Source organism: Alexandromys fortis, unplaced genomic scaffold, assembly GCF_014885135.2.
Source record: "Alexandromys fortis isolate MF-2015 unplaced genomic scaffold, M_Fortis_MF-2015_v1.1 scaffold_7, whole genome shotgun sequence".
In the NCBI taxonomy this organism is placed as follows: domain Eukaryota; kingdom Metazoa; phylum Chordata; class Mammalia; order Rodentia; family Cricetidae; genus Alexandromys; species Alexandromys fortis.
The window spans coordinates 22,245,142-22,263,347 of record NW_026067920.1 but is presented as its reverse complement, the minus strand read 5'-3'; the positions used below and the strand labels follow the sequence as shown (position 1 = coordinate 22,263,347).

General features: G+C 41.9%; 1 protein-coding gene across 1 annotated transcript in view; it reads right to left on the bottom strand.

The window, feature by feature from the left end:
* Wdpcp (WD repeat containing planar cell polarity effector) overlaps positions 1-18,206 on the bottom strand; it is a 275,150-nt gene that overhangs the window by 18,675 nt on the left and 238,269 nt on the right. The window contains exon 15 of the mRNA XM_050140767.1: positions 2,864-3,026. Coding sequence (XP_049996724.1) covers positions 2,864-3,026 — 163 coding nt within the window. The remainder of the gene's footprint in view (positions 1-2,863; positions 3,027-18,206) is intronic.

Genomic DNA, 18,206 nt, shown 5'->3' with positions numbered 1-18,206 from the left:
GCTGGGAGGAGGCGGAAACTTTTTTTTTTTTTCCTATTCTCAATAAAAAAAAAAGATATAGCCGGGCGGCAGTGGCACACGCCTTTAAAAATTATTTCTTTGTTTTATTGATTTTTTTTGTGGGATTTTGTTTTGTGTCCATTTCTATCTAGATGTTATTTCTTTCCATCACCTAACTTGTTCTTCTTTTCTTCCAAGACCCTAAAGTTCATCATTTGATTATTTATTTAAAACTGCTTTGATTTTTTTTTTCCTTTTTGTCCCCTTTCAAGACAGAGTTTCACTGTGTAGCTCTGCCTCTCCTGGAACTCACTCTTGTAGAGCAGGCTGGCCTCGAACTCACAGAAATCTGATGGCTTCTGTCTCCTGAAGGCTGGAATTAAAGGTGTGTGCCACCACCTGGCCTGATTTTTTTAATGGAACTATGAATAGATATACATTTCTCAGGCTTTTGTATATGTTTTCACTTTCAGTAGATTCTAGGAATGTTTTAATTTTTATTTTACTATGAAACTCATTCATTATTCAGTGTTTCTCAATCTCTATGAATTTGTGTGTACACTCCATAATTTTTCATTTTATTTCACTGTGGTCATATAGAATAAAATATTATTTTTCTTAGGACTTGTTTTGTATATTCTATGATAGGATCTATTTTATAAAACATTTCATGAGCTGCTGAGAGGACTGTGTATTCTGCAGTGTCTGGAATTTCTGCAGAGGTCTAAACCCACTTGATCTATGATGTCATTAGCTCAGATATTTTTCTTTGTGGTCGGGGTGACCTGCGCATTGACGGGAGTGCAGCACTAGAGCCACGCATTCCTACTGTGATGGGGTTAACTTACACTGTCATACCTAACAGCTTAACGGGTTTGGGTGTCCCCATGCATGCCTGTTTAGAGTCACACTGGCATCTTGATAGAGTGTGCCCTTACTCAGACTGAAGCGGCTTTGTTTAGTCTGACTTACTCTGGTTTTTAGTTATTGTGACACCTATTTGCTTCTTTATTCCGCTCGCTGGGAATTCCTCTCTCCGTGCTCCCACCTTACGACTCTGTCTGTCTTTGATGATGAGGTATGTTTCTTGGAGGCAACAAATAGAAAACAAACCAAAACAAAAATATCTGTCTTGTTTTTTCAGGCAGGGTCTCACTTTATAGCACTAGCTATCCTGGAACTTGCTATGTAGACCAGGCTGCCCCAAACTCTCAGAGCTTAGCTCCCTTTGCTGGGACTAAGGGTGTGTGTTCCCATGCCTGGATGATTCTGCCTTTTGATTTAATCTGCTGGCTTGTTCCTTTTTTATTGAGGAAATCTATACCAGTAATATTCAGAGAATAGGCACAGTATGAAAATATAATGGTGAACCACAAAAAGACCAGCCTCTGCTTTCCAGTCACTTAAAGAGAACACTGCTAATACTGTAGTCACACATTAGTTATTCTGGGGATAAATATGTGGACGGGAGAAGGCAAGAGCCAAGAGTCCTGGCTAATATTACACTGATGGAGGCAAACATCAGAGATAAGAAGAGGGCAGGGCAGTCCCGTGAAAAGAAGAAAAGGGATGGCGTAAGCTAACCTGAAGCCACCCCAGCTCCCAGCAGGCTGAGATTCAGACCCCAAACCAGGTCAGATATGCCTTGGTCAGATAAGTCTATCAAGTAGAAAATTTAACAGGAAATAATAATAAAGACAGGGAAAGTGGTGAGGTAGAGGACAGAGCAGGGCGGATCTGGCCTGAAATAAGGGCACTGGGTGGAGTGAAGGAAGAGTAACCTGGAGAGAGCTGGAAGGGTGCAGTCTGGGTGGCTCTCGCCTGCTGCTGCTCCAACTCTGACACTCAGTCCCTTCCCCAGGCTCCTGGACACCAGGACAACCCTGGGACGCCTTTGCAGGCTGGGTCACAGGTGCTGACCCCATCAACAGGCACCTCTCGGGTCTCAGCACAGATGTCGGTCCTGTTTTCATGGTGCAGGCTGAAATGTTCGCCCTGTCCCTTCCCTGTGCCCAGGGCACACTCTTGGGAGCTCGATCCGTATTTCCACATAGACTCTGCCTTCAACCAGGTTTTTCCCTCACAGACCACTTCCTAGAGTTCTGATGCAAAACTCCCTTACCATATTCTAGAGGAATTCTGTCAGGCAGGCGTTAGCATACAGTCCCATGACAGTTGTTCTGGGACACCATAGCGTGTGGTTCAGGGAGGGACGTGGAGCCACAAGCTGCGAGCTCAGTGGGAGCCTTTTTATTTTAATGGCTTCCAGGATACCTACAGAGATGGCTCAGCCCCTAAGAGCACAAGCTGCTCTTGCCTCAGCATTTGGTTCCCAGCACCCACACAGTGGCTCACAATCTTCTAACTCCAGTTCCAAGACCCAGCATCCTCTTCTGGCCTCTGTGGATATGAGGTACATAAATGGTACACTCATACACACACAGGCAAAACACTCATACACATCAAATAAGTAAAATGTCTGTATATATTAAGTTGATAGACAATTATACTGAATAAAACATACTTGAGGCCATCTCCTCTAATACCTGGAGTGTGACAAGGGCTCTCGCGCTCTGCTCTTATTCAGTATTGAGACTGGAGTCCTGAAGAGAGCAGTAAGATAACAGAAATAAACGAAAGGGATATCAGTAAGAAAACAAGACAAATGAGCACCGCTTGCAGATGACACGAAACAAAAAGGGTCCAGTGGACTCCACCAGAGGACCTCGGAGCTGATGGAATCCTGTCAGCAGAGTGCCAGGACACAAAGTCAGCGTACAGACAGCAGGCGCACGGCTGTATGTGAAGCGCTGAATGTGAATCACTTCTTTACATGGTAAACTCTCAGTTCATCATATTTTACCTGTTAGAAGGGCCACTGGGCATTTTCTGTTGAGTGGCGTGCCTGTGCATGGGACCAATGGAGGGAAGAAGATCTGGAAATGTGTTTTCTCCTTCGGGTGTTAAAGCTGGGCCAGCAAGAGCTTCATTCAGCGTGTCTCTTCTGTCCAAGGGCCCCAGGAGCTCTGTTTTATGTACAATAAGTAAGATATGAGAAAAATGCAAATACAGTTCTGCTACGTAATTTGCGACAAACAATTATCATGTGTGTAGTGCAGCCTTGATCTTTGTTATCCGCTGTGCAGCACTGGGCGGGTGTGTGGGGGTGGGGTTGGCAGTTCCTGCTCAGCCAGGGGCACCAACATGAGTCTTCTCAAGATCAAATTTGAAACTTCTTTTATACTTTGCCTATTCACAGTGCTTTTGTCAACATAATTAATCATCTAATCTGTTCTTAATGTCACCCAATTGCCTAGCTATTTTTATTATTTTTGATAATTATAGGAAATTAGTCTAATATATAGTACATTTAAAAGGAAAGTCATTCTTAGATATTTTATGTGTATGTACATGTGCTTACATGAGTTTATGTGCACCGCATGTATGTAGGTGCCGGAGAAGGCAATTATGGCATCAGATTCCCTAGAAGTGGAGCTACAGATAGTTGTCAGCCCACTGATGAGGATGCCAGGAACCAAACCCAAGTCCTCTGCAAGAGCAAGGCACACTCTCAACTGCTGAACCATCTCCCCAGCCCTCCCAAACATTTTTAATTTTTTTCTTTAGATAAGTATTATTTTAAAATTTTAAAGTAATTAGAATGCACGCACATGCGCGCGCACGTGTGTGTGTGCGCGCGCGCGCGTGTGTGTGTGCGCGCGTGTGTGTGTGTGTTGTATGTGAAGGGAGGACAACATGTGGGAACTCTCTCCTCCCAACAGGCCCCAAGGATCAAACTTAGGTCCTCAGGCTCAGTGGGAAGCACTTTGCTCCTATATTTTATATTTTTGTTTATTTATTTTTGGTGGTGAGGGGAATCGAAACCAGGGTCTCGCACACACTAGGGAAGCACTCTACCACGGAGCTACACTCATCAGCCTCCTACCAGAATTTTAAAATGCACAGGAGGAGGTGTATTTCCATGTTACAGACATGTGAAAATCAGCAGACAAACCTTAGTGCCTTACAGGAGATTAATCAGTGTGGCACACTGGAAAGACTACCAGAGGGTCCAGTATCCTTGTTCACCTGAGCACAGGCACGTGATGCTGGTCTGCACAGAGTGAGAATGAGGGCAGACAGCAAGCAGTGCTATAATTAAACGTTGGGGCCAAGGCATCGTCTGGCTGATCATTGTCTCATCTTGATGTAGCAAGGGAGTCTGAAGTCCTCACTTGAGGGGAGAAGGTGGCTCTCAGGAGATGGTTGTTCTACTGCAGTACTGCAGGTAGGGTCTCCCCATCAGAATTCTCTCATAGGAGAGGTTTGGTCTGCAAGGCTTTGTTCTTCCTGGGACACACGGTGACTGCAGACTGAGGACAAGGCCTGGAGACCTCTAGGTCACATTGTGCGGGGGTAGAACTCTGAAAGGTCAGTAAGGTGCCTAGGTTGCCCTCATCACTGGTCCTTTAGCTGGGTATCACAGTTTCTAGGCAGGTGCTCCCGAGTGAGCATCGTGCTGACACCAAGGGCTAAGCACATAGAGACCTCACTCCCATCTTGCTTCCAGTAACTGCGTGGGTCCAAGTAAGTAGTGAAGGCAAATTCAGTTTCTGAATGTCTGCTGTGGAGATCATGAGCCAGGCTGCTATGAACGAGATGATGCAGACATTTCTTTGTGGCCCTGACGAAGTCATATTCAGACAAAATAGCATTAAATAAAATAATAAAAAGGCAACTGAACTGACCAAAATTTTTAAAAGAATGAAGCAATCTTCGGCCTTTTTTTTTTTTCCCTTTCCCTTTTAAAAAGATAGGGTCTGGCTATGTAGTTCCGACTGGCCTGGGCTAGCCAATTCATTATATGGACCAGGCTGATCTCAGACTCAGAGGTCTGCCTGTCTCTGCCTCCTGGGTTCTAAGATTAAAGGGTTGCACCAGCATTCCAGGCTCTCTGGCCCTTTTGTACATCTCCTGGGAACCAACTACTTATACCAGAGGCGAGCTCAAACACATGCTTGTAGTCTATTTATTTTCCCCCCACCTTCTTGGCTATTTATTTTTAAAAAGACATTTTCCCCCTCAAGATTATAATGGACATGGTCACAGCTAGAGAATGCTCTTAGAGCAGGTTAGGTCATGAACACTATGGCATGAATCCTAATTGGTCTTAATAATAAAAACCCAGAGTCAGACATTAGGGGGTGAAAGCTGAGAGATCAGAGAGGCAGAATAGCCAGTCACTAGAGAGACCTTTTGCCTTTACTGAATCCTCAGACCAAAAGGGTGATCCTCTCCTCAGACTGCATCTGAGCTCCTGTCTCCTCCTGCCTTATATTCCGCTCTCTGCCCAGCCATATCCCTCTGTCCCTACCTCCCTAGTGCTGGGATCACTTTTGTGTGAGCTCTGTTGCTCTTTTAGATTGGATCAATTTCGGGTAGTCCACGGTGGCCTTGAACTAACAGAGATCTGTCTGCTTCTGTCTCCTTTGTTCTGGGACCAAAGGTTTGTGCCACAATTCCCTGGCTTCTAGTGTCTTAGCTCTGCACTCTGATCTTCAGGCACGCTATCACTACACTGACACCATAGAACTTGCTGATCCCTAACAGTATATGCAGAAATATAAAACATAAATAAAAAATACACAGGATGAGGAATAGGATCCCAAAGACAAGGTGCTTAGTCTTACTGCAAGTTGATATGCCATGTTTTGTCGATATCCAGAGGAGGCCTGCCCTTTTCTGAATAGAAAGGAGGAGGAGTGCATGGGGTGGGGGCAGATGGAGAGGGTGGGGGAAGGGATTGGGAAGAAAGGAGGGAAACTGTGGCTGGGGTGTAAAATAAATAAATTAAAAAAGAAACTGCAGTCAGAATGTAAAATGACAGACAGACAGACAGATAGACATTTTCATTCCTAAAGTACTTGAAAAAAGTCAGGGCCTGAGAAATTTTGGCTCATTTTCCCCCTTCTGTTGCAAATTCCCATTGTGGCCGTGGCTGGGCCATCAACTGTTATGGCGGGATAGAGGAATCCCTGGGCCTTTCTGGTTCACAGTGAGCACGTTATTCTGAGTTATTTTTGTACAAGATAGAAGGTAACGGCAAGCTTATAGTTTTGCATATGAATACAGTTTTCTGAGTGCCACTAGCTGAACTTTTGGAAAACGTACTGCCTTTCCCATTAGTGATCCCACTATCCTTGTTGAAAATTGTTTGACCACATACCTGAAAGTTTGTTTGTGGTCTCCACTCCACTTGGGGTTCCACTGGTCTGTGTGTGTACTTTTGTCAAGTGTCAGTTTTGATTACCCCACCCTTGGAATCCAGAAGTGTAATGTATCTGACACTGTCTTTCTTCATGTCCCCCTTAACTCCATACAAGTTTCTACGAAGAGCTGTCATGATGGCTCAGTAGGGGAAGCTGCTCACCACTGAGCCTGACCACTGAGTCTGATCCCCAGAGCCCACAGTGGGAGGGAGAAAACTGACACCTGCAGGTTGTCCTCGGACTCCTTACGTATACACTATGCCGCACGCACACAGAAATACAAACAAAAATTAAGATTTTTAGATTTGCAAAGTCACCATTGCCCTGGGATAGGACTTGCACTGACCAGCTGGTTGCCTTAGTGGTGCTGCCATTTGTCAACATTTGTCTTCCAGTCCATGAATATGACATGAGTCTATACATGCTGTACAGGCCAGATTTGAACCACCGGACTCAAGGGACCGTCCCATTCTGTCTTCTAACTCTTGGGATACAGGTGTATGCTGCCACGCCTGCTCTCTACTTCCTTCAGCAACCATTTTCAGGGTGACGGCCTTTGCCCCCCTGGTAAGGTGATTTTCCTCTTTTAGTGACCATGATGGATATACCGTTCTCATCACTACTTTTCAGACCACTCCCTTGAAGCAAGATAAATGTTGATTTGTCTCCTATCGCTTTATAGTATTTGCTTATTCTAACAATTTTTCAATAAACTTTAAAATTAAAGAGTTTTCTTTCTATAATAAGACCATTACTTAGCAAGCAGATCATTTACTTTCAGATTTCGATTTTTTCTTTTAAATCTCTTTGGCATAGTTAACCTGGCTAGGGAATTCCAGCACCTCATTAAATATAAAGAACAGACACCTTGGTTTTTTCCTTTGTCCTATAGAAACAGCTTTCAGTCCTTCAAGATTGTATTATTTATTGTATTGTAGGTGTGTGTGTACCCCGTGCATACATGAAGGTCAGTTTTTCCACCACGTGGGCTTTGGGGACAGACGTCAGGTTGACAGGCTTGGTGGTGCCACCTTGCCAGCTCAGGCTGTCAGTTGTCCCCACCCAGTTTACTGTAGGCTGTGAGTCTGTTACTCCCTTTACTGTTTGGTTGAGTGTTTTCTGTCATGGAAAGGGTTGAATTCTGCACATGCCATACTACTGGGAAGATCCTGAAGATTCTGTCCCTTGTTCTGTTAATGTGACTGAGCAGCCTGACTCATCTGTTGAACCATTCCAGCTTTCCAGACATAAGCCCTGTTTGGTCACTGTGTCTAAGTCTTGCTTTGCATTGTCGAATTTGGTTTGCTAGCTTTTGTTAAGGACTTTTCCATCAGTACTGATCAGAAACATTGGCCAACCGTTTTTCTGTGCCTTTGTATGACTTTGGCATTAGAACAGTGCTGTTCTAAAACTGGCTCTGGGAATTCCCTCCTCAGTTTTGGGGAGGAACTTGAAAAGGATGTTGGGAATTCCTCTTTAACTGGTAGAATTCTCCAGTGAGGCCAACAAGTCCTGGGCTTTTCTTTGTTGGGAGGCTCTGGTTACTAATCCAGTTCACTAATTGTCTGCTTGCTCTCTGATCTAGTTTTAGTAGGGCAGCACGCACTTAGGTAATGCTGGAGAAGCACCCTCATCTGTGCGGGGCATTTCTGATTTTCAGCAGAGCGGATGGTCTGTCAGTTTTCTTGTTGGTTTTTGAAAGCTGCACCTTAAGTGTCATTAACTTTTTCTTTTCTTATTTGTGATTTTGTATTTTTATATGTTTTAATCTTATTTCCTTCTGCTTCCTTTGGTTTTAATTTGTTCTTTTAATGGTTTCCTCAAATATAAAGTTAGGATATTTATTTGAGATTTTCTTTTTGTGATGAATAGCTTAAATTCACATACTTTCCCTTGTCTCAAGAAGTTTTACAATTTTCTTTGTGATTCCCTTTTTGGCTCATTATGTGTATTTCCAGTTTTACTTCTAATATTTTTTGGTTTATTCTCACTGTGATCCAAAGATACTTTTTTTTTTTTTTTTTTTTTTTTTTTTNTTTTTTTTGAGACAGGGTTTCTCTGGAGTTTTTGGTGCCTGTCCTGGAACTAGCTCTTATAGACCAGGCTGACCTCGAACTCGTGGAGATCTGCCTGCCTCTGCCTCCTGAGTGCTGGGATTAAAGGTGTGCGCCACCACCACCCGGCTGAAGATATTTTTATATGATAAAATATTTTATTAACAGACTTACTTAAGGGCTGGAAGGGTATCTCAGGGGTAGAGCACTCACCTACTATGCCTGAAACCCTGGTTTTGATACTCACCACAACAAAGGTTAAAAAAAAAAAAGACTTATTTTATGACTTTATTTTTGTTAGTCTTGGAGAATGTTCCAGGGGCATTTGACAAAAATGTGTATTCTAGTTGTATGGATAGTTTGCATTTATCTGCTAAGTCTACATCTATGGCATTACTGAATTCTCTATCCCCTATTAAAAACATAAAAGAAACTATGAATTACTTAGAATTTTGTTTTAGTCTTTTTTCCTAGGACAAATATTTAAGCTTATAGCCCATGTACCAAATTCATTTTATAGATGTTTACCTTATGGTATTTAATAGTTATTTTTAGTTATTTACCAATGCTAACTGGCAGAAGTTTTTCCTTAAATTTTCAAATTATTAGAAAGATGATACATTCTTATATGTGAAAAGTATATGAAGTTCAAATTTCAGTGTCTAAATGAAGTCTTACTGGGGTGTAGCTGTCCTTGTTTATAATACAAAGTGTCCACAGTGTTTACCTCAGTAGGTAAACCACTTGGAACACACTTCCTGATTCTTGATGAAGTCCTTGAACCCTGCCAGGACTCAAAGTATTTTAATTCTTTCTGCTTCCTCTTTTGTCTTTTGTATCGCTTCTACTCTCTCCTGTCTGACTCGGGCTCCCAGGATAGGACAACAGTGAACCCTTCAGGAGACTAGGGTGTGACCCCTGCATTTGTCAGCTGTCTTAGATATTTAAGTCACTCTTCTCTGCTGCCTCTCCTCACGTTCACCAGAAGAGCTAAATTAGTCTTGATTAGACAGATCCGTCACATTAGCACTGAGAGGCAGAGGCAGGAGGATCACATTCAAGGCTAGCTTGGGCTGCACAGAAGACTTTCTCCAGCAGTGCTGGGTGTAAAGTGTGAGCTCTCAACAACTGTGACTCTGAGAACCCAGTGCAGGTGCCCATTGGTCCCTGATCTCACACACCATCTCAAATCTTTCTATTCTCTTGGCTCTGTGCCCTCAAAAGACATACCTTCCCAGGCCCCAGTCTCCAGAGGATTTTCAGGGTAAAACGCACTTCAAGGTGTGTAATCACATGGAAGAATGAAAATCTTTTATAACATTGTCTGTTAGACCGACAGCTCTAACTAACAGAAGCCATTAAAGTATTTACAAAGTAGCAGCTGCTCTTGTTAGAAATACAGCTTCGGGGGAATAAAAATAAACAAGCTGATAAGTGCAAGATAAGCCAGGACCAGTTCTGTGTGTACACTGCACAGTATTTAGAACATTCTGATGTTTACAGAGCAATCATAGTGTAAATTCTCAAGTTTAAAGGACACAGACCCAGTAAGTGCAGAACTGTTCGCAAGAATTCTTCATAGTGATCTTTTAAACAATTTAGGAAATCCCTAGACATAATCTCTTAAGAAGTGTTAGCCTTTTGGTATGCGCTATTTTGTAGTTAAAAAGCGGTATGTGAGCGAAGAGACTGCTGAGCCCTGTGCTGCTCTAGAACTTTGGCCAGGACTCTTAGGAAAAGTGATGTACACGTCATTTTATACCTTAGTCTACTAATTTAATACTTTTTATATATGACAAAGATTTGTATTTTCCAAATCTTGTATAGGATTCACTGAAAATCACAGAACAATGAAGATGACAGTGGTATGTACCTTCACCACTCAAGAGAAAAATCTTGACAGTTACAGAGAAAACAGGGACTTGCCAAGCTCCTGGGGTGATATGAGCCTGCTCATTTTATTTAATAACTTTTACTTATTGGTAAGAACATTATACTCAAAGATAAATCTTCTGGCAGTTATTTTTAAGTATTATATACTAGGATCTTTGAAAAATCCACAAATTTCATTAATGGATGTTTGTGAAAAGGCTAGAATTATCCCTTTAACAATATTTTGGCATCATTATTACTCTTCTCTACTTCCAGGCTCACCTCACATTAGTGATGTGGGATTCCCTCTGTATGCTGTGGATACCACTGGTTAATAAAAAAGCTGTTTTGGGCCTGTGATAGGGTAGAGCAGAGCTAGGTGGGGAAAACTAAACTGAATGCTGGGAGAAAGGAGCCAGAGTGAGGAAGAAGCCATGGAGCCGCCACCAGAGACAGACTTGCTGAAACTTTGCTGGTAGGCCACATGAATGGAGATGGGTAGAGTTTCTGTGTGATTATTTTGGGTCTGAATTGCTTAGTGGCCGGGAAACAAACAAGTGACCTCTTATAACACATTAGTTTCCTTACGGCTGCTGTGATTAAATATCTGGGAGAGTACCTTAAGGAAGGAAGACTTTGCTCTGGCTCACATTCAGGGTCCCATCCATCATGGCAGGGATCAAGGCGCAGGAGCTTGAAGCAGCTGCTCACAGGACATCCGGGAGACAAGTGCAGTGAATGCTAGTGCTGAGCTGGCCTTCTCCACATATAGCCCAGGGACAGTGCTGGTCACCTTCAGGGTGTGTCTTCCCACCTCACCCAATCTAGTCAAGGTACTTCTCCAACTGGGTGAACAGAAGCCGGCCATCTCCAGAGGATCCCTCACAGACGACTCCAGAACCGTGAAGATGAATCAGTATCAACCATCACAAACCCTCTCACTGTCTTCCGAGTCTGGGATCTCACTGTTTCCCAGGTGCTGTTTATAGATGTGTACCTCACCTATTTTTAATATTTCTCAAATATAGTATTTTCCATGCTACTGATAAAGAAGATATATTTAGAATTGGGAAAAGTCAGATTGAGGTTGGTGATGGTGATGAAGTACGAGAATGTTCAGAGAGTAAGAAAGAAGGAAAAGGCAGCGTGGTGCCTTCCTGAGGTGTGCATGGCAACTGTCTCCCCTGGTAACTGTGTAAGATGGTGCAGTGCTGGCCTCAGCTGCTTCCCAATGCTCTACATGAAAGCCATGTCCCCCAGTACAAAAATAACATCATATATTCAGCTGATGGCTTTGTTTTCATAGTTTTAACAAACTATGCATATAATTTCTTTGGGAAAAAGTTTTAAAAAACTTTGAGGCAGTATGTAGCCAGGCCGCCTATAAACTGATTCTTCTGCCTCAATCTCCCCAGAGTTTTGAGTCATAGGCATGGATCAACATGCCTTGTGTGTTATAAACAGAAGTTTGTCTTTCACATTGTGCTTCCCCCATCATCTCGATATTTGATAAGTTGATGGGCCTAAAGGAAATTAACAATCACTAATTGTTGGGGCATTATAAATATATTAATATCTAAGTCTGTCTATTTACCTGACTGTTTTTATTAGACACTAATCTACTACATGTTCAAGGCTGGGCTTGAACTCACAGTCCTCCTATCCATCTTCTAAGTGCCAGGATTACAGACATGGACTACCACTCCTGGATTGAGATTAAAGTACTTTATAAAAATTTTATTTTCTATTATCATGGCTATGGTTTAATTGATCTGTTATGCTTTGGTTTCATATGCCAAGAAAGAGAGAGAAGGAGAAAGGGAGAAAGAAAGGAAGAAGGAAGTGTTGGCGGAAGCTGTTCATTCAATTCCTGGCCACCCAGACCTGAAATATTCACTCAGAAACTATATTAATTACAACACGGCTTGGCCTATTAGCTTCTGCATATTTCCAGCTAGCTCTTATATCTTAAATTAACCCATTCCTATTATTTTATATTTTACCATGAGTTTCATGGCCTAATGGCAAGGTTCTGACTGGCAGCTTGCATGGCATCTCACGGACTCTGCCTTCTTTCTCCCAGCATTCAGTTTAGTTCTCCCGCCTAGCTCTACTTTGCCCTATCACAAGCCAAAGCAGCTTCTTTATTCACTAAGCAATAAAAGCAACACATATACAGAAGGACTTCCCACATCAAGGAAGGAAGGAAGCAAGGAAGGGAGGAAGGCAGGCAGAACGGCAAGCATCAGATTTCAAAGCAAGTGTTTGGGCCAGTCTATTCTGGAGTAACCAGGTAGGAAAATAAGTTTTGTAAGCAAGATCAGATATCATTTCTTATTGTTTGTCCTGGTCAGAAAATATAATGGAAATCCAGGGTTGCTAAATCTATTTATTGATTTCCAGTGGTGTCACTGGGGGATGTACTAGGTAGGCAGAGGCAAGTGGATCTCTGTGAGTTTGAGGCCAGGCTAGCAGAGTGAGTTCCAGGAAAGAGAGGACTACACAAACAGATCTTGTCTCAAAAACAAAACAAAATAATGAACAAAATAGTGCTAAGATGTTAGTCCTCACTGTTTCATTTCTGTGTTTTATATAAAATATATAGCAATTTTATAAGTAGAAAACAAAAGGGCCAGAAACATGAAGATGAAGGTTTGTTTCAATGACTTAATAATGGTTTATTAATTTCAACATCTTCTGGGGACTGAACCCAGAGCCTTGAACCTGCAATGCACTGAGTGCCTATCCAACCATTGAGGATTTCTAAAAGGCTCTTATTGTTGAGTTAGCGTCAGCAGAAACCCCACTTAGGAAATTCGCCTTCATTATTTAACCTCTTCACTTAAGTACACTGTACTTAGCCACACAATATGATAATCACTATAACCCAGTGAGGGCAGTTTTAGGTTCTGCTTATGATTTCAAAGCCGGCCATTCTTCTTAGATGGCTGATGAAGGTATTGAGAAATGGCATTATTACTTTTTAAAACGGCATTTATTTGACTGCTCATAAAAATAAAATATTCATGCTCCAGTTTGCAAAGTCTACATTAAATTTACCCTGTAAAACATTAATATGACGGATATGGTGTTTTAAATAAAGATGACTCCATAGGCCTATAGAAAGTGGGCGGTACTATTAGGAAGTGTGGCCTTGTTGGAGGAAGTGTGTCTCAGTCTCTTCCGGCTACCTGTGGATATAGAACTCCCAGCTACCTCTCCAGCTCCATGTCTGCCTGCATGCCACCACATCCGGCCATAATAACAGACTAAACCTCTGAACTGCAAGTTGTCCTTGATGAAATGTTTTCCTTTATAAAAGCTGCTGTGGGCACAGTGTCTCTTCCCAGCAATGAAACTCTAAGACAACGGGGAAAAGGCATTTATGCAGATTGGTGAATATAGATAGAGACATACTCATCATTACAATCCCATGTCGGAAGTGCAGAGAATGACAGCATCTAGCTGTCTGTCACCTGCCTTCAAGTTGGCAGCGTATGCCCAGTCTTGTTTCTGCTCAGCCAACCTGGTCTACATCCTGGAACTTCTGGATTACTGGAGACTAAGATCATTTCTTGAAATATTTTCAAGTTCATCTTTAACAAAACAACCTAGGGCTCCCGAAGTGATGTCTTCTTTCCTCTCATAGTTATCACCAGAGATGTTTTTTGCTTCCCAGTCAGCTGTGTTCCCATTCCCACTTCTAGTGTGGCCATCTACAGCAAATGCAGGGCAAGTCTCTCGACTCCTTTTCTGCTGCATCTTCTATACATACAGATGTCTGACTCTGGGTCCACGGTTATTTTGGGTCATTTGGATAATGCAGGTGATTTATTGTAATCTTACTCTGAAAGGTCTACTTTGCCATGCAACTCCATAGTCACGGGTTCCAGATATAAGTTCCCTCCATTCCAAGGTTTGAGTAGATTTCACCCAATTTTCTCTCTGTGCATAGTTTTTAAGTGTATGTCTTCATTGTAACTTGCAGCTTTTATAATAATTGGGTCTCTTTGTCTTTCTCATTGGTCTGAAACCAGTTTACCAGATTTCAAATCCAGACATTCTCATCTGTCTGAAATATTCTTTCTTATTTTCAACATTTCTGAATCAACATCTCTTCCTTTCTCTCTGTATTTCCCCATACCCATCTTGTATCAATGCCTTATATCAATACACTATTGGACTCTGCTTTGTCACCTTTTATTTTTATGAAAAGTTTAGCCATTTATTTTGTGAGTTGATGTGGGATTGCTTTCTGTATGCTGTGAATGTTTTATTACCATTGGTTAATAAAGAAGCTGTTTTGGCCTATGGCAGGGCAGAATGTATTAATGTATTAATGTACATAATATTACAAATTAAAGGCTTCATGCTTGTATTTTAGACAAGTGTAAACTCTATGACCATCTCCACCTCACTGCACTTTTGCTCACCCCCTCTCAGTATTCCTTTTCCATTATATTCTAATTTCATGTCTTTATTCTTAGCCCTACATATTAGAGTAAACTGCAGCAACGGCCTCTCCAGCCCTGTGCATGAGAGTAGGCTGCAGTAACTGCCTCGCCAGCTGTGCATATGAGCATACAGCAATAACTGCCTCTCCAGTCATGCATATGAGCGTACAGCCTCTGAGTCTGAATTACTTTGCTTATGATGATGATCTCTCCAACCATCTCCCCATAAATGATATGACTTTCGGTAGTTATATTTATTATATTCAGCACAAACTTGAACTCCTGTTCTGTAAACTGGATTTACAAAAATTAAAAAGAGACTAGGGAAGTACTTGATGGTCAGTCATGAGCACCTAAGTTCTAATCTCTGGGACACAGACACAGCAGGATGTATCTAGATTTCTGCCCCTGGGCCAAAGACAGAAGAGTTCTTGAAACTCACTTGTCAATCAGTCTAGCCATTCAGCAAGTTCTAGATTCAATGAAAGATCATCTCAGAAAATAAAGTCAAAAGAGACTAAGGAAGACACCTAGCATTGACCTATGGTCTTCATACACACATAGCTGCTTGAGCAGTTTCTCTCTCTCTCTCTCTCTCTCTCTCTCTCTCTCTCTCTCTCTCTCTCTCTCTCTCTCACACACACACACACACACACACACACAAAATATGTCCAGGGTAAGACTCACAAGTGTAGGGAGTTCCACAATTTAGAACAATAGACCTAGTCCTACAACAACAGAAACTGTGGCCCCTGAGTAGGGATGAGAGCTGACCCAGGTACATGGTGGGACATGGCAGGGTGCAGGCAGACATGGTGCTGGAGAGGGAACTGAGAGTCATACATCTTGCATGGCAACAGGATGTGGTCTAAGACACTGAGCAGTATCTTGAGCGTATATGAAACCTTAAAGCACGCCTACACAGTGACACACTTCCTCTAACAAAGTCACAGCTTCTAATAGTGCCACTCCTTTTGGCGGCCATTTTCTTTCAAACCACCACAGACCAAAAACAAACAAACAAACAAACAAAAAAAAAAAACCCATGATATAATTAAACATCAAAAATACAAAATAAGAAGGGTAAAATTACTCAAAAGGCAGGGCCATAAGAATAACATCTGATTATTTGGTTAAAGACTTTTAGAACCAGAAGTTTTGAGAGCCACATGGCCTAGTTTTAGACTAGTATATGAGTGTTTGTCCAATGGGTCTCCAGATGAGACAAAAGCCTACGGGGACAGTCTTACTCAGCAAGGGCCAGTGTACTTGGGGACAGTGCAGAATACTGCTGGGACCCCGTGTCCTGTATACTCTCTCCTCTTTCATAACGTTGATAATTTTCTTGGCAGTTTTTAGTGTCATTTTGTCAGTCATGTACGGACAGTTGTGATCATTCCTGGAAACCCCATTTTTTGTCAAATATTTTCCCCTAAAAGTCTTTGGGAGCTGATGTTCCTCCTCAGGGTTCTTATCTGGGGATGCCAGCTGTCACGCCAGATCCCGGGAGCTGTTCTGATTCAGCGCTGACAGGATTGGAGGCAGATCACCCCTATTTCTGTAAAGATGTTTTGAACAGGATTATTATTCTTGAAAATGTGTGCCTATGTCAAGACAGGATGTGCCTGGCTTGATATTTGGCCAAGCTAACAAAACGGTAAGTGTTGTTTTTGGTTTCAAGACGTTTTAATGTAAACGTTTGGGAAAAAACATAATTACATATTTGTTTTTGCCATAGTTAATGTTGGAGGATGTGAAAAGCTTGTCTGTTAGTATGGAAAACTATGCTTGCTTTAGATGTATAAATAAAGATGGCTACAGCTACCTGGGGCTGGCCACTTGTTGGAAACTTATCTGGTGGTCGGACAATTCATTTCTTTGCGTTGATGTCTTTTCCCTGCCTCAGGACCTGAACCCACGCTGTGGCTGGACCACAGCACAGAAGGGCATGTAAAAGGTGTATTTGATGCTCTGAAAGACCACAACTACCAAACCACACTATTATACACAGCAAAACTATCTATTATAAGTGTAGAAAAAAATTCCATGATAAAAACAGACTAAAGGAAGAGCACTAAATGACCTCTACAGAGGAGAGTAGAAGAAATACTTGAGATTGCAGAGAAGTATAATACACCCACAGAGTCATAGGGGGTGAACAAACAATACCAGGACAATTCAAGTATAAGAAAACACCACAAAATGAATAAAATGGAAGAAATTAATAGACAGTTTAATAGTAACTGAATATGAATGGTGCCAGTTCTGAAGTTCAAAGACACAGACCGGTGGATTAGATTAAATAATCTTTTTTGGTCCCTCTTTCCAAGACAAATATCAACTTAAAGTAAAATGCTGGAAAAAGTATTCCAAGGAATTGGAACTAAAAAACAAAAAGGTGCAGGTATTCCAATACTTGACAAAATAGACTTCAGACAAAAACTAATCCGAAGACAAAAGTCATTCTATGCTCACTACAGCAACAATCCATCAAGAACGTTTATTAGAATTTTTTAAACACATATGCACCAAACACAGGTGCATCCAACTCATAAAATAAATGGAATTAAGTATTAAGTCACACATAGGTTATTTAAACAAAGCATGTAGAAATAATGGATTTAAATGACCCGTAAACCAAACGTACCCAATAGACCTCTACAGACCTTTTCACCCAAACACTGGAGAATATACATTCTTCCTAGCAGCCCATGGGACTTTTTCTAAAACTGAGCACAAAATAGGATACAAAGTAAGCTCAAAAATGTAGGAAAATTGAAATAATGCATCCAGTATTCTATCTGACCATTATGGAATAAAAATAGGTAGCAATAGCAATAAAAACTATAGAAAGTACAAACTCAGGGAGATCAACCAACGTACTATTGAATGATAAATGGGTCATTGAAGAAATCAAGGGGGGAAATAAATTTTGGAATTGAATGAAATGCCAAAATCTAGGTAATACATTAAAGGCAGTCCTAAGAAGAAAGTTTATAGTGCTAAGTGCTTACATTAAAAACAATCAGAGGTGCTCCACCCTACAGCAACCTGTTTATCTCTTGTGCCACATCCAACTTCTAGGCACAACCTGGCTCTGTAAGTCTTGTGCTGGAGTCCAGCCTGGTTGAGTCTGCCTGACCCTACCTCTGCACACACTCTCCTATCAGACCTGGCCATGGTCACACAGCTATCCTACCCTCTGCACACACTCCCCTATCAGACCTGGCCTCCATCTCACATCTAGTAATGTGGCCTAGTCTTGTCAGAACCACCTGTATTACCCATAACCTCCAGGTTTTGGACAGCATGGATTCCCTCCTGTAATCTAACTTCAATTTTCCTGTGCCACATCCAAACTCCAGGACCAGCTGGGTGCAAACATCTTTCTCTCTAGAGTCCAGCTTGGTGAGGTGGCCTGCACCTAACTTCTGGTCACCCTTCCCACTTGCCAAATACAGCAACCACATCCATTTCATCATCCCAGACTGGGCAGCAGGACACTCACCATGCCTGGATCAGGATGCATATCCTGTTGCCAACCTGTGTTCACCAGA